This window comes from Lissotriton vulgaris, chromosome 4_1 (genome assembly GCF_964263255.1).
Source record: "Lissotriton vulgaris chromosome 4_1, aLisVul1.2, whole genome shotgun sequence".
Lineage (NCBI taxonomy): Eukaryota > Metazoa > Chordata > Amphibia > Caudata > Salamandridae > Lissotriton > Lissotriton vulgaris.
This window is the reverse complement of record NC_141691.1, coordinates 1,719,602,501-1,719,616,133: the sequence shown is the minus strand read 5'-3', so window position 1 is coordinate 1,719,616,133 and position 13,633 is coordinate 1,719,602,501. Positions and strand designations below refer to the sequence as shown.

At 45.2% G+C, this 13,633-nt stretch overlaps 1 protein-coding gene across 1 annotated transcript in view; it reads left to right on the top strand.

Moving 5' to 3' along the window:
- Positions 1-13,633, top strand: part of CDH17 (cadherin 17) — a 405,204-nt gene that overhangs the window by 250,107 nt on the left and 141,464 nt on the right. The window contains exon 9 of the mRNA XM_086965999.1: positions 11,272-11,422. Coding sequence (XP_086822125.1) covers positions 11,272-11,422 — 151 coding nt within the window. The remainder of the gene's footprint in view (positions 1-11,271; positions 11,423-13,633) is intronic.

Here is a 13,633-nt window from a genome sequence, read left to right as displayed (position 1 = left end):
CACCAGAATCATAGAGCCCCCTCCATCCAGTTGCATCCTGATGTTATCGGTCACTGAAAGGAGGGCAGATTCTGTGCTGTGATTAGGCCTGAACCCAGATTGAGAATAGTCCAGACCTTCCGCTGATTCGATATATTTAGATAGATGGGTGTTCACATGTTTCTCGGTCATCTTACTAAGGTATGGCAAGAGGGAGATGGGCCGGAGATTAGAGAGGTCTGTCCATGGGAGTGCTGCATTCTTTCGGATACGGTTCACCACCGCTTTCTTCCATTCCGAGGGCACTTGTCCCTCCCTAAGCTAAAGATTTAATACTGATTGGATCAAAGGACCAAGCAGGGTGCTCAGGGGTGCAACCAATTTGGCAGGCAAAAAATCATCAGGAGACCCCGATTTTATATGACTGATAAGGGGGGAAGGTGTAGAGCACAAATTGCTGGAAAGGACATTAATGAGTTCTCTCTGCATGCAGGCAGATTGGGAGGGGGAGAAATAGTATTCCTTTTACTGGAGGCCACCATGATTTTATCATAAATCAAATTTATCTTATTTTCAAAAAAACATGAAATATCATCGCAAAGGGATTGTGAGAATTCGTCAGGGCTCTCACAGGCTACCGGTTTTACGAAAGCCAGTAAAATTTTAAACAACTCCCTCGATGAATTGCCTGCCTCTGCCAGTTGCTGAGTGAGACTGTTCTTCCTGGCCAGTTTTATTTTTTTATAATAGTTAGACTGAGCCTCTTGATGTGCTTTCTTGCTCTCCTCAGTTCTAGTTTTCCTCCATATTTTTTCTATCTTCCTACATACCTGCTTCTCTATTCTAATTACTTCAGTATACCAGGCTTCTTGTTTGGAGGGGGGATGTTGTTTATGTAGCTTCAGAGGGGCCAGTGTATCAACAGCTTCTATAAGTGAGTTGTTGAATTTGGACAGTGCGGATTCCACACTGTCCTTATCTGTAAGGATAGGTTGTTTCCATATTTTCTGCAGCTCCTCCAAGTACACCTTATGCCACTGTCGACGCCAAATTGGCGGAGAAGGGGTCCTTTGGGGGGGTTTATTCAAACCCAATAAGATGAACTCCACTAGAGAGTGATCCGACCAACTGATCTCACTAGTGGATAAACATTGTACCTTGGCACAGTTAGAAAAGAGTAAATCTAGGGTGTGACCCCCTATATGTGTTGGTCCACTATTCTGCAACTCTAATCCTAGGGTGGCTAAATCAGCAAGCAGAGATATAGTTTCTGGGTTTAATGTAAATGTAATGTAAATGTATAGGCATTTATATAGCGCACTACTTACCCGGAGGGTCCCAAGGCGCTTCGACCGCTGCGAAACCCTTCCTGGCTTCCCTGAGAGATGGTCCCTTAATGGGTATCTCCTGGGTGAGACCAGGCATCCCCGGCGGTCTGGTGGGGCCATTAGTGAAGATGAGGCAAGCTAATGCCCAGAGTTGCCGAGTGTGATCGCTGATCAGAGTTGGCACCGAGGCGAGAGAATTATCGAGTCTGCTGACCCTGGTCCAGAAACCTGCCGCGCCGGGAATCGAACCCTGGTCCCGGGCCGTCCTCTGCTCTCGGGTCTGCCACCTCTAACCAGTGAGCCACACTACTGCGTGGGGTTATCTACGTAAACATTAAAATCACCAAGAAGGATAAAATCTTCTTTGGCTTTGAAATACGGGGCTAGTAACTACAGGATGGAGAGGGTAAAACCCAGATTGGGTCCTGGGGGGGTGATAAACTAAAGCTCTTTTCCAAAAGGTTCTAGCAGCTGAACTAATTTTAAAAATCATAGTTTCCAATAGTGGGCTGTGCCTTTGTTCCAATATAGTGACCTTCAAGTCCTCTTTATACATGATGGCCAAGCCTCCACCTGTTTTTTCAGGACGATCTAAGTTTAGGAACTGATAGCCTAAAGGAACCCCTAAGGTTATCACTGGGACTGTATGGGGTTTCAGCCAGGTTTCTGTTAGGAAACATATATCTGGCTGCAACGTATGTACAAGGTCCCATACCTCATGGTGATGCTTGGGCAAGGAGCGAACATTCAGAAGGAAACTTTTTAGGCCACCTAATTGTGTGATTTTTGCTTTATTTTCCTTGTTAATGGGGTTAGCGAGAGATGATTGAAAGTGGCAGTTTATACATGAAAAGGGGCCCTCTGGACATGGCCAGGATTCTCTCATACAGCCTACCTGAGGTGTAGATCGTAGATTTAATAGAGCCTGGGCAGAGTACGTGATAGTATTAGTCCCTGAAGATGAAGGATCCAGATGATGAGAACCCATTGTCCCCTTGCCCCGTCCTGTCGCGGACGGGCGTAGACGGGCGCAGACGGGCAGCTCTTTAGCTGCTCTTCGGCGTGTCTTCGGCTGCGCGCGTCCGCTGCGCGCTCGAAGAGGGGCGAGGGCTAAATAGCCCCAGAAGTGAGAGCATTAGAGCGCTAACCGCTCCAATGCTGCCGGAAGTGCCTTGCTCTCACCTGACCGCCCTCCGCACAACGGTACTAGTTACCCTGTCGGACCGGGGCGGGCAGGAAGGAAGTAAAGCCTCGGCTTGTTGCTGCCCCCAAGAAAAATGAAGAAAGCTGCTTCCCCTCCTATTTAATCAGGTAGGGAAAAGCGGTGAGATAGCGATTTTAAATGCAGATTCTGGCGTGATAGTTTTCAGCAGGCACAGAATATAATAATAAAAGACAGGCAAGTACAGGTACAATGAATTAAAATTTCAAATCACACACAGCATGGAACGCAAATTAAACAACCTTCTTAAGCAAGCTGGTCGGGGACACTGCCATCGTCACCTTACCGCAGCATTGCTAAGGCTGATGCTCCGCCTGAATAGCCCCAGAAGTGAGAGCACTAGAGCGCTAACCGCTCCAATGCTGCCGGAAGTGCCTTGCTCTCACCTGACCGCCCTCCGCACAACGGTACTAGTTACCTTATCTATTTGTCAAGGACAACTTGCCTGTACCCACCGCTAGACAATTGGGAAAGGCTTACATCTAAAGGGAAGGTTAGCGCTAATAAGAACAGTGCATTCATTAGTGTAACGGAACTCAGCTCCAAAGAAACATTACCTAGAGAAGGCCGTTTCGCGGAAATGACAGAAGAATAGATTTCGATCAAAACAACAAAATGGGGGTTTACTAATAAAATGGCGCCATTTATGCTAATTTAATATAGACAGAAAATATGAATAATAGAACAAGGACATTTCAATTCTAACATTAGGCATTGAACCTTTCTGTTGGCAACAAATTGGATTAGTTGAAGTGTGTTGTTTAGGTGCTTTGTAAACCTTATCTGTTGCCGTAGTTTATAAGTGACAGCACTAAAGCTGTTGACTTAGGGCCCGATTTAGAGTTTGGCAGCCAGTTCATTATAACAAATGTGACAGCTATCCTTTCCACCCCTTTGCAAGTGTATTAAAATATAATGCACTTGGGCGTGGCCAACCAAGATGGCTGTGTGGTGAGATCCATGAAGGCTCCGTGGCGTTTGCCAAAATAAGGCCGGAAATGCTCTACCAGAGGGAGTCTGGAGGTCGGGACAGAAGGGGGCTGACTCCCTGCCGGTACTTAGTGGAGAAGAAACTGAGGAAGAACACCCGTGGACCATTACTGTGACCGGATGACCCATGTGGCGGGGCCTATGGAGCTGCTGATGCGCATCCTGGAACGCCTGGCCAGCCGACCGTCGAGAGGAGATGCAGACGTGGTGGCACCCCAGCGACCGAGAGGCGTAGCAGGCCGGCGTACACATCTGAGATCCGATTGAGGTGGAGTTCCTACCTTAGGTCTGCTTTGGGGACACCCGCTGATGAGTTCCGAGCCGCGTAGAGCCGACGGAGCCCTGATTGGAGCGGTCGGTTGGAGACGACTAAAGCGGAGACGAACCTGGGGCCCGCTGCTGTGCCTGTCTCTGCTGGTAGGTGTCGGGCTGGTGGCGGGTCTCGTGGCCTACCAGAGTGGAGAGATTGAGGGCGGCGGACAACTATCGACTGCCTGACCCTAAGATGGCAGCTATCGGGGAAGGCAGTTACACTGGGGCCTCTGAGAGGGGTTGAATGTGGCCTTCCGATTGCAGGATAACATTACCTCATGAGCAGAGCCAGTGAATCTACATTTTGCAGCGACTTTAAATGGGGCATAACACAGCAGCAACCGGGTGCCACTGGCTGGTGTTATCGGGGGAGGTGTGGAGGTGCTGGGACAGTTGGAGACACATCGAGACAGCAAGTCTCTCTTACAGCATACTGCCTTGGAGTGGTGCCGGTACCGAGCGGTGCTGGCTGGTGCCACTGAGGGAGGTGTGAAGATGCCGATGAGACCTGGGGCCTCTGGAGGCGCATCGAGACAGCAAATCTCTCTAACAGTAACTGGGCTTCTAGTGGTGTCAGTGCAGGGTGATCCTCTCCTGGCCTTTATAACATGAAAGAAGGCCCAGAACAATAGGGTTGCAGCTACTTCACTGCAGCTGATTCCAGAGGGCCGTCTTCCTGTGGGCCGGAGCCTGATACCATGGCACTCACAAAAGATGATTTCCTGGCCTCGTAAAGGGACTTCAAAAAAGAGTTACGAGAGGAGCTCAAGACGGATCTGGCTGCCTTGAGGTCCGACATTAACACCCGGTTGCTTTCTCTCCAGCAATATGTGGATGCAGTAGGTACAAGAGCGAAGACCTGGAGACCAAAGTCAATGACTTGAAGGGTAGGGCAAACTGGCTAGAGAATACTAAGTATGGGCGAATTTTGCGGATTTGCGGTCCCCGAAATCTCGCGAAATGGCCAAAAAATCCGAGAGTACGCTGGAAAATCCGCAAACTCGCGGATTTGCACAAATATATACTAGAGTTCTGTTTCTACTGGCTAATCAGTAAGTGCTAGCTCATTGGGTAAATGTACAGTGCTTTTCCTACACTGCAGCTGCGTAAAGGGCCAGAAGAGTTGTAACTTTGCCACCGCGCCAAAAGGCGCTGAGGTCCCTCGAGTGAGCTGTCCATCATAGTGAGGAAAGGGCGCAAAGACGCTGCATACCCTAGTGTGTGTGTGGCGGGGCCAAACGGGCGGGGCTTCTATGCGAGTTCACATGCCTCTAGTTTATAAAGGGTCAGAGACCGATCAGAACAGCAGATGAGAAGGAAGCAGCCTCCTGGTCACAGTGATTGGGCTCGAAAAACTCTTGGATGCAAAGACCTCCATCAACGATTACATCTAATTGTAGACAGTAAATGTAGGGAGGAAGCACACCTGCCTAACCTCGACGGTGCTCACTAGTTGTTTGGGCTGATTATAATGTGTTACTGAATGTGAGCTTCAACTCGGGCACCTGCTTTATTTATATCTGTAAGTGCTTCCTGTTGAGGTTTAATTTTTGTGACAGGATCATCGTGCCAGAATGAATCCTGCCTGCACATTTATCCACGAAGATGCCACTGTGTTGTGCCGTACCTCTACTCAACTGGAGTACTTTCTACTGGCTAATCAATAAGTGCTACCTTGTTGGTGAAATGTATAGTGCTTTTGCTACACTACAGCTGCGTAAAGGGCCAGAAGATTTGTCTCCAGTGACCATGTGTGCCTGTAGCTTTGCCACAGCGCCAAAAGGCACCGAGGTCCCCTGAGTGAGCTGTCCATCATAGTTGGGAAAGGGCGGAAAGATGTTTCATACCGCTAGTGTGTGGTGGGCAGGGCCAAATGGGCGGGGCTTCTATGCGTGTTCACATGCCTCTTGTGTATAAAGGGTCAGAGAGCGAGCAGGGCAGCAGGTGCGGAGAAAGCAGCCTCCTGGTCACAGGAACTACACGGGGGTTGCGCTCGAGAAACTCATGGATGCAAAGACCTCCCTCAAGTATTACAGCAAATTTTCGACAGCAGATATGGGGATAAAGCACACTTGCCCAGCCTCGACCGTGCTCACAAATATTTTGGGCTGATTAAAACGTTACTGAATTTGAGCTTCAACTCGGGCAAGTGCAAAAAAAAAAATCCGCCCGGGAGCGGATTTGCGGATTTTCCGGCAATTTCGCAAGATTCGCGGAGCGCAAAATTGCCGAAAATCCGCAAGATCCGTGAGTGGAACGAATTTTGCGCCCATACTTAGAGAATACAGTGGGGCTCTTACATGACTAACTTAAATCTGCAGTCATAAAAAATTAAGACCTTGAAAACAGATCCCGTAGGGACAACATATGCATCCGGAACCTGCAAGAGGTAGCGGAGGGACCGGATTTGGAGGCATTTGCCCAAGGCCTTTTTGCAGAACTGTTGAGGGAGTCCGGCCTGAAGGTGAAAATCGAGAGAGTGCACAGGGTAATACCCCAAACGCAAGGTGAGAAACATCGCCCCAGGGATTTGCAGGTCAAACTACATTCTTAGAAAGTGAAGGAAGCCATCCTACATGCGGCACGAAAGGCCAATGATTAACCATGGGCATAGTTTGCGAAGTAGCGCTATGCGTAGCTGCGTGAAGTGCGCTTCGCCCTATGCAAGCTACGCGTAGCACTACACGAACTGCATAGTACCCTGTTCGCACTGTGCAAGATGGCGTTTTCAATGATTGCACAGTGCGGACAAGCATCCGGCACTGACCAACCATTGAAAACGGCATCTTGCACAGTGCGAGCTGTAGTTTTCTTCCGCTCGAGTAGATTTTTACTCGAGCAGCAGCTTTCTCAACACGGACTGGTAGTTTCTCATCGCAAGCGGTCACGAGCATATGTGACCACTCTCAATGAGATATCTGACCTCCCCATGTTGAGAATCTCGCCAGGAGGTTTATTTTCCACGCTCGCCATCGGCAACTTGATGTTGCTGATCGCGAACGAGGAAAAAGTCTCACCAGGATGTCATTTTGCTTGCTCGTGGTCGCCAAGTTGACGTTGAGGACCGCGAGCAAACAAAAAGGACCGCTGCACTAGGCTACGCTACACTACATGTGTTTGCGCTGTGCTACGTGCAGTTTGCGTAGTACGAAGTAGCGCAAACTTCGCAAACTACGCGAGCATAGCATAGTTCTTTGCCCAGGGTTACCAACGATGTATCCTTCTAAGGAGTTTCATGTGCCCTTTTTCAAGATATTGCCCCAGCGACACTGGCAAGACGTGCGCAATTCAAGCCTATCACTGACAAGCTCAGGCAAGACAATATCCGATACAGATGGACATATCCCTTCGGCCTGGTTTTTGAACTTCAGAACAAGTCAAGACATGTCACCAATCTTCAGGAAGCGAGGCGTATCCTCGATCTGCCACCGCAGTCGGGGCAATACGAAGCAGAAAGGAATGACGGAGAGGCAGGCCCCCAGTCGTGCACACCGGAGGATGGCCAGTGGCAGACACCACATCGTCAGAAAACACCCAAAACTCATTGAAGAAGACAGTCCACTAAATGCCCACACACACCACTCTTAGAGTGTGTGACCCAGTCACTGGGGCCAAAGGGCTAACTACCTTCCCTTCTCCTCTCCTGCCTTTGCATTTAAACCCGGCATTCCCACCCGCACTGTAACTCTGCCCCATTGAGGCGTGGAGGGTGGGGGGCTGCTTAACAGTCTCAGACCTATTTCATAATTGGGATGTTCGATCTTTTGAAAATTGTGCCCAAGACTTTCACCTCCCCTCCACAGAACGTTACCAGTACAATCAGTTAATACATTGGATATCTCACCCGGACATGTGGGAAGCAGCCACAAGAGAGCTCACACCCAATGAGCAGTTTGCGAAGCGTAGTAGCAGTACAAAGGGCACTATTGCCTTTCTATACAACCTGTTGTTGGATATTTTACACACTCGCTGGCCCCGATATAAAGACTACTGGGAGGGAGTTCCAGATGGCTCCATTACGGAAGCTCAATAGACCGGAGTGGTGAGGGATATCCCCAAATTCAACCATTTCATGGGGCTTAGGGAGGCGTATTATAAATTATTATTTGATTAGTATCTCTATCCTACTGAACTTAAGAAAATATTCCCCCAGATGACGTCAGACCATTGTTAGATGGGCTGTGGGCTACTGTGTGATTTTCAACATATTTGGTGGGAGAGCCCCACGATCCAACCCTTCTGGTCAGAGATACTGGCACAGCTGAAAGACATTTTAGGATATCCACTACCAGAGGTGCTAGGGTTTGTACTCTTAGGCCTACGAAATGATTCTTTGCGATTCCAAAAACATGGGGACAAATCCATCATGTGGCTCTGATTAGGGCGGCCAAACTGGCAGGGCAGCTGCATGGAATTCACGGAGGCCCCCTCTCTGACCCAATGGCTGGCAGACTGTGGAAAGCAATAACAATGGAACGGCTAGCAGATGTCCTGACAGACTCCTACAAATATTTTGAGTATATGTGGGGCTCACTGGTGTCATATCTTTCAACGGGCTAACCTCTGTGTGCCTGTCCCGCCAGAATGAGGGCGCTCCATTTGCTCCAATTTTGAATGTACTAATCCGTGGGGGGAATGAGTGACTTATGACATCGCCAAAATACCACTGAGAATTGCTGTCGGTATACTCTGGATACGACCTATTCCCTCATGTACTACACTTCTTTTATTTTTGTTATTATTGGGTGTTGGGTTGGTAGGGTGGGATTTAGTTTGTGAAGATTGTTTCAACTCGGTTATGTCTGCTTCTCTACAGATGATCACTGTAACACTGGAAATAGCAACTCCACTGGGTTGAGGAGTAATGACATCCGGTGTATTGTATTTTCTTGTTATTCATTTGTTACTTGAAAAGTAAACAAGAATGTTGACAAAATAAATATATTTCACTTGTAATAAGGCGGACAGGATATTCATGATGTTTGTAATATGTTTGTGTGGAGTACTCATCTACCAAACTATAAATCAGGCTCTTTGACTTTATTGGGTAGGGTAAGTCCACTGCAATGATCTCATGATGTTGAAGGTGATTTTTGCCTCATTGTTGACCTCTCATTCAAGTATAAGTTTACAGTTCATATTTCCCAGCAAATTTGTTTACTTCAGTGTATGTCATAAGTTGAGATCTGCTTTCTTTGAGCCAGGCTGAAGTTGGAGCATATATTCTATGTTCCACAACTTCAACACTCAGTATTGGAGAAATGTAATTTCAGATGACTTTGAAGTATACATTTAATAACGGCTTGTCGGCATTGAGGAAGTCTCAATATATTACTCTGGTGTTTTTTTACATTTAAGAATAATTCATAGGTCTAGCTGCCGTTGGGATTCTATGAGTAACTTTACAGGTTTCTTTGGCAAATTATGGAAGTTGTTTCCCTCTAGGATGTCAGTCATTTGGTTGCCTCCACAGGGTATTCAAGTTTACCCAAAGTAGCTTGTGGGCATAATTCTACGCGTCCTCCCAAGGCTGTTCAGGCTTACAGCATTGTTTACTTGCACAGAGGGGTCATGTAACCATCACTGGGAGGCTGTTTGTGAAAGTTGCTTGGAAAAATTACCTTTGTTCTGTTAATTCTCCATTCTTGCTTGTAGATTGTTGGTAATCTTAAGTAGTTTTTCCCTTGGTGTCCCTTTGGGATGTAGCAAATAGGAACATGTTTGATGGGAAGTGATTGGAGTTTTGCATTCTATGTGGAGGCCCTTTCCCACTGAAAGAGTATTGGCTCTATTAGTTTCCTGGGGTCGTCTTTGGCTGGTGGTCTGTACTAGTTTTACAGCTATTGCTGTCATTTCTTGCTAGGTCAACCTGTGTACACATGCACCCTCAGGTTGATTCCTTTGAAAGGGGAAGATATCTCCTGCAGGCCTAGCAGTGCCTCCCCTGTAAGTTGAGCAAGATATCAGAGACCTTCAGATAGGTGCCCACAAATAAGATCAAGTCGAGTATTGCTGTTTGTGCTCACCAGCCCAATTACTACAGTTAACCAAAGGAGAAATAAGGGGCAATCCAGCATTTCTAGGAATATGGGTATTCCAGTAGTATAAGTATATAATGGCTGCCTCGGAAGAGGATTGGGAGAAGCACTTCACAATAAATGAGACTAACTCTACCTATGAAAAAACGTGAAGAAAATTAAATAGAAATGTAAAAAACAGCAAACATTTTATCTCTTTTTCATTGTCTAGCTTTGCACCTTACACTGTTGTCACTAACCAGCATCAGTCCTGCTCCATCACATTGCCCATCTACTTGTTTTTTGTATGTTATTCAATCAGAATAAAACCAGATTAGCTTTGCTAAATGGAATTATCTTGATAGTCAAACTTTAGTTTAATTTTTTTATGGTTAAATTTAGCTTCACATATTTAGTGGTTCTTCCAACCTTTCTTCTGCATAGAATTCTGAAGAATACTTGCATTACAATTACTACAGTTAGCAAACATATTCACTTTGCTCCTCTGGAATTTACAGGAACACCAATTATCAAAGTGACTTCCTCCAGTCGTGGTGGGTTTTATGCTATACTTACCTTAGACAAGGGTGAGATCCATATGCATAGCATCTTCTCCCCTGAGGTCTCTCAAAAAAAATTCTAAAATGAAAGCTGGCTCATAGAGATTGCTTTCCATTGTCGAATCGGTTCCCACCGCACCGGGGAAGGAGGTAACTTTTCAATGTTTTGCAAATGCAGTTGAGATCACAAACATTTGATAAATTACATACATAGTGCCTTGCAAAGAGCAGGGAATGGCCTCTTCACGCCCCTTACTGTTTGCGATTCGTAAAGGGTGGCAAAACACCTTTTACGAATTGGAAAGACTTTTATGACTCATAAAAGGGACATTTTATGAAAAAGGCTTTTGCCATCAAAAAGCTTTATTCACAAGCTTTCACCCACAAAAACCTTCAGTACATGAGGCGTAGACTGCTGTAATTATCACGGACAGATTAAGAATGGAGCAATTTACGCAACTCACTAGTGAAGATAGTACAGTCCATATCTCCAACACCAATCATTGTCTAGGAAAACCCAGGTATAAACTTCCATCTGACCAATTGAACAAATATAAATAAACAGCTCCATCTTCAGTAGGGAAGTCAATGGTAAACTGAAGCAAGTGGTCAACTCACATTAATTTTAAAAACCTTTGTTCAACCCCTTGTCTAATATACCGGAAAAAGCAGCTTCCATGGAGCTTTAGCGCTCTATGAAAAAGCTAAATATTGTGCCGCTAGGAACTACTAAGAGATTGCAAATGACTTCTATCCTAATAGCATTGATATTAATGGTTATTATAGCACAAACACTGACCTGTCATGGTTAAGATTAACATGTAACTTTGAACTATCTGATACGATTTTTTTTTAATTTTCAGTATGTATTCTTTGCATCTGCAAAAGATAAGAATGGAAATTGGCTGGAACGCCCAGTAGAAGTTGTAGTAAATGTTGAGAACATCAATGACAATCCACCGGTGTGTGAAAAAGCCCTGACGCGATTTGAAGTTCAAGAAAATGAAGGCATTGGTAAGAAATATCACCTACTTCCCCTTACCCATCTGCTATTTTTTTAATTCCACCAGATTAGGCAAGCAGTTAGCTGTTTACTGTATATGCATGTCAAGATGAAAATAAACTGAAGCATTGGGGAGCATCTACTCTCTATAAATGATATTCATTCTTTCATTTTTTTCATTCTTAGGTTGAACCGAGTTGCTAGTTTAGTAAATGTTATTATAACCTAGATTTACAAATATAAATCTACAGGAAAAGAATAAAACCTACTGAATTTGCTGAATTGCTTTGCATTTCATACCCTCCTTTTTACCTAACTTGTAACTTCAGAATGCTCCAGTGCTATTACATGCCACAAGCAAATGAAATGCACCTTTATCCAAGTGAATTTGCTCCTACAAACATCACAATAGACCTGGTTACTTACCGATGATCTTCATTACTCTGAATTCAGATCTTCCTATTTACAGTACTTACTGGGGGAGATTACATTTCGGAGAGCAGAAGTAGTTTTCCAAAGTAAAAAAAACTAAAATAAACTACACAAATTGACAACTTCTGTTTCTTGAGAAGACATCATATAGTAGAATTCAGCCCACAAAACGTCCTGATTATATCACGCTTTCTGCTGAAACAAAATGTCATCACACATTTTCTGGTTGTTCCTGGCAACAAAGAGTGGAAGCAGCCACTACTGTCATTAGGAAATCCAACATCTTGAGTGAATCACAAGAAACTCGATCTCCAGATCTCTTCACACACCAAATTAAAAAGAGTTCCAATGCCTTCCAAATAGTCTTAGATTCGCCAGGTGTCTAGACTTTTGGATTAAGCGGGCAACGTCTCTTGAACACCCCAAGGAATCTAGATGTAACCCCTCAAGCTCCAGAGCCCTATCTGGAGTCAAGCCAGACTATCTGGACTGAATTGGAGGAACGCATAAAGCCTACTGCAATTCTCTTCTTACTGGCCTCCCCAAATCCCACCTGTCCCCCTTAAATCTGTACTCCTTTCAGCAGCTCGTTTCATTTATGGGGCCAAAAGAAGCGACCACATCACACCCATGTAATCCACCCTCCGATGGCTTCCCATTGAGGCAAGATCTATCTACAAGACTGCCTGTATCACCCACAAAGCCTTTCACTCCTCCTCTCCTCGCTACCTGGCTAATAAACTGAAACTCTCTGGAGAATCTAGACCATCACGTAATGCGGAAAATGTACTGCTTGAACCTCCCACTTTCAAGAAGGAAAATCGATGGCCCATCCTTTTCAGGGAACGCCGTGAGAATCTGGAACTCACTTTCGCCTCAGCTCCGGACCACCACCTCCTCCCAGGCCTTAAAAACTGACCTCAAAGTTTTTCTCCTTCAAACACACTTCTAAATTGAATTCACAACCTCTCTATTATCTGAAGGAAGACCTTCCATTATAGAAATGTATATTCTCCATAACTATGGAAGTGCCTTCCCAGTGTGTTCTTGTGGTTTGAGTGTCTGCCATTTATTGCAGTATTACCCTGCTACCTGTGTTTGATACTCTTTTGTAACATGCACTCGTCACTTTTCTCTTGTAACACACTGTTTGCTACCTCTTACATTTTGTGTGCTTTAGATACTTGCACAAGTGCCACCATTGCCTACATAACGTTTGTTCTTGTGTTTGAGTGTCTGCCATATATTGCAGTACTATACCTCAATTTGTACTTTGTTTGCTCACAATTGTCACTTTTGCCTTATGTAACTTAACGTTTGCTTTTGTAATTTGTTCACTTGTAATCTTCTCCTCATGTATCAGTACTGTTCCATTGTGAAGGGCTCTGACACCTTCGGGGAAAGTCCACGCTATATAAAAACGCATAATATAAAATAAATAAAAAATATCTAATGCCCAAGGTTTCATAACTGGATGGACACTGCAAAATTTTGGAAATTGGGCATTCTCCTCCCATATGAAAAATGCAGCAATGGGCTCCCAAACCTTTTCACTATGTAGAGGAAATAGTTGTGATCCAAATTTAGGGATTACAAGGGAGGGAAGAAGCGTTTCAAGTGATCTACAAGTAAATTATCCCTTCCTGAAGATATACTGAGTGCAGTGCATGGACCCATTGAACAAATCTCTTAAGCTTGATAGCCAATTATTGGGGACCCCAATCTCCCTTTGGTGTTTATATATGCTTTACTGCTTGGTTGTCAGATTGGATCATGAGCACCTGATCCAA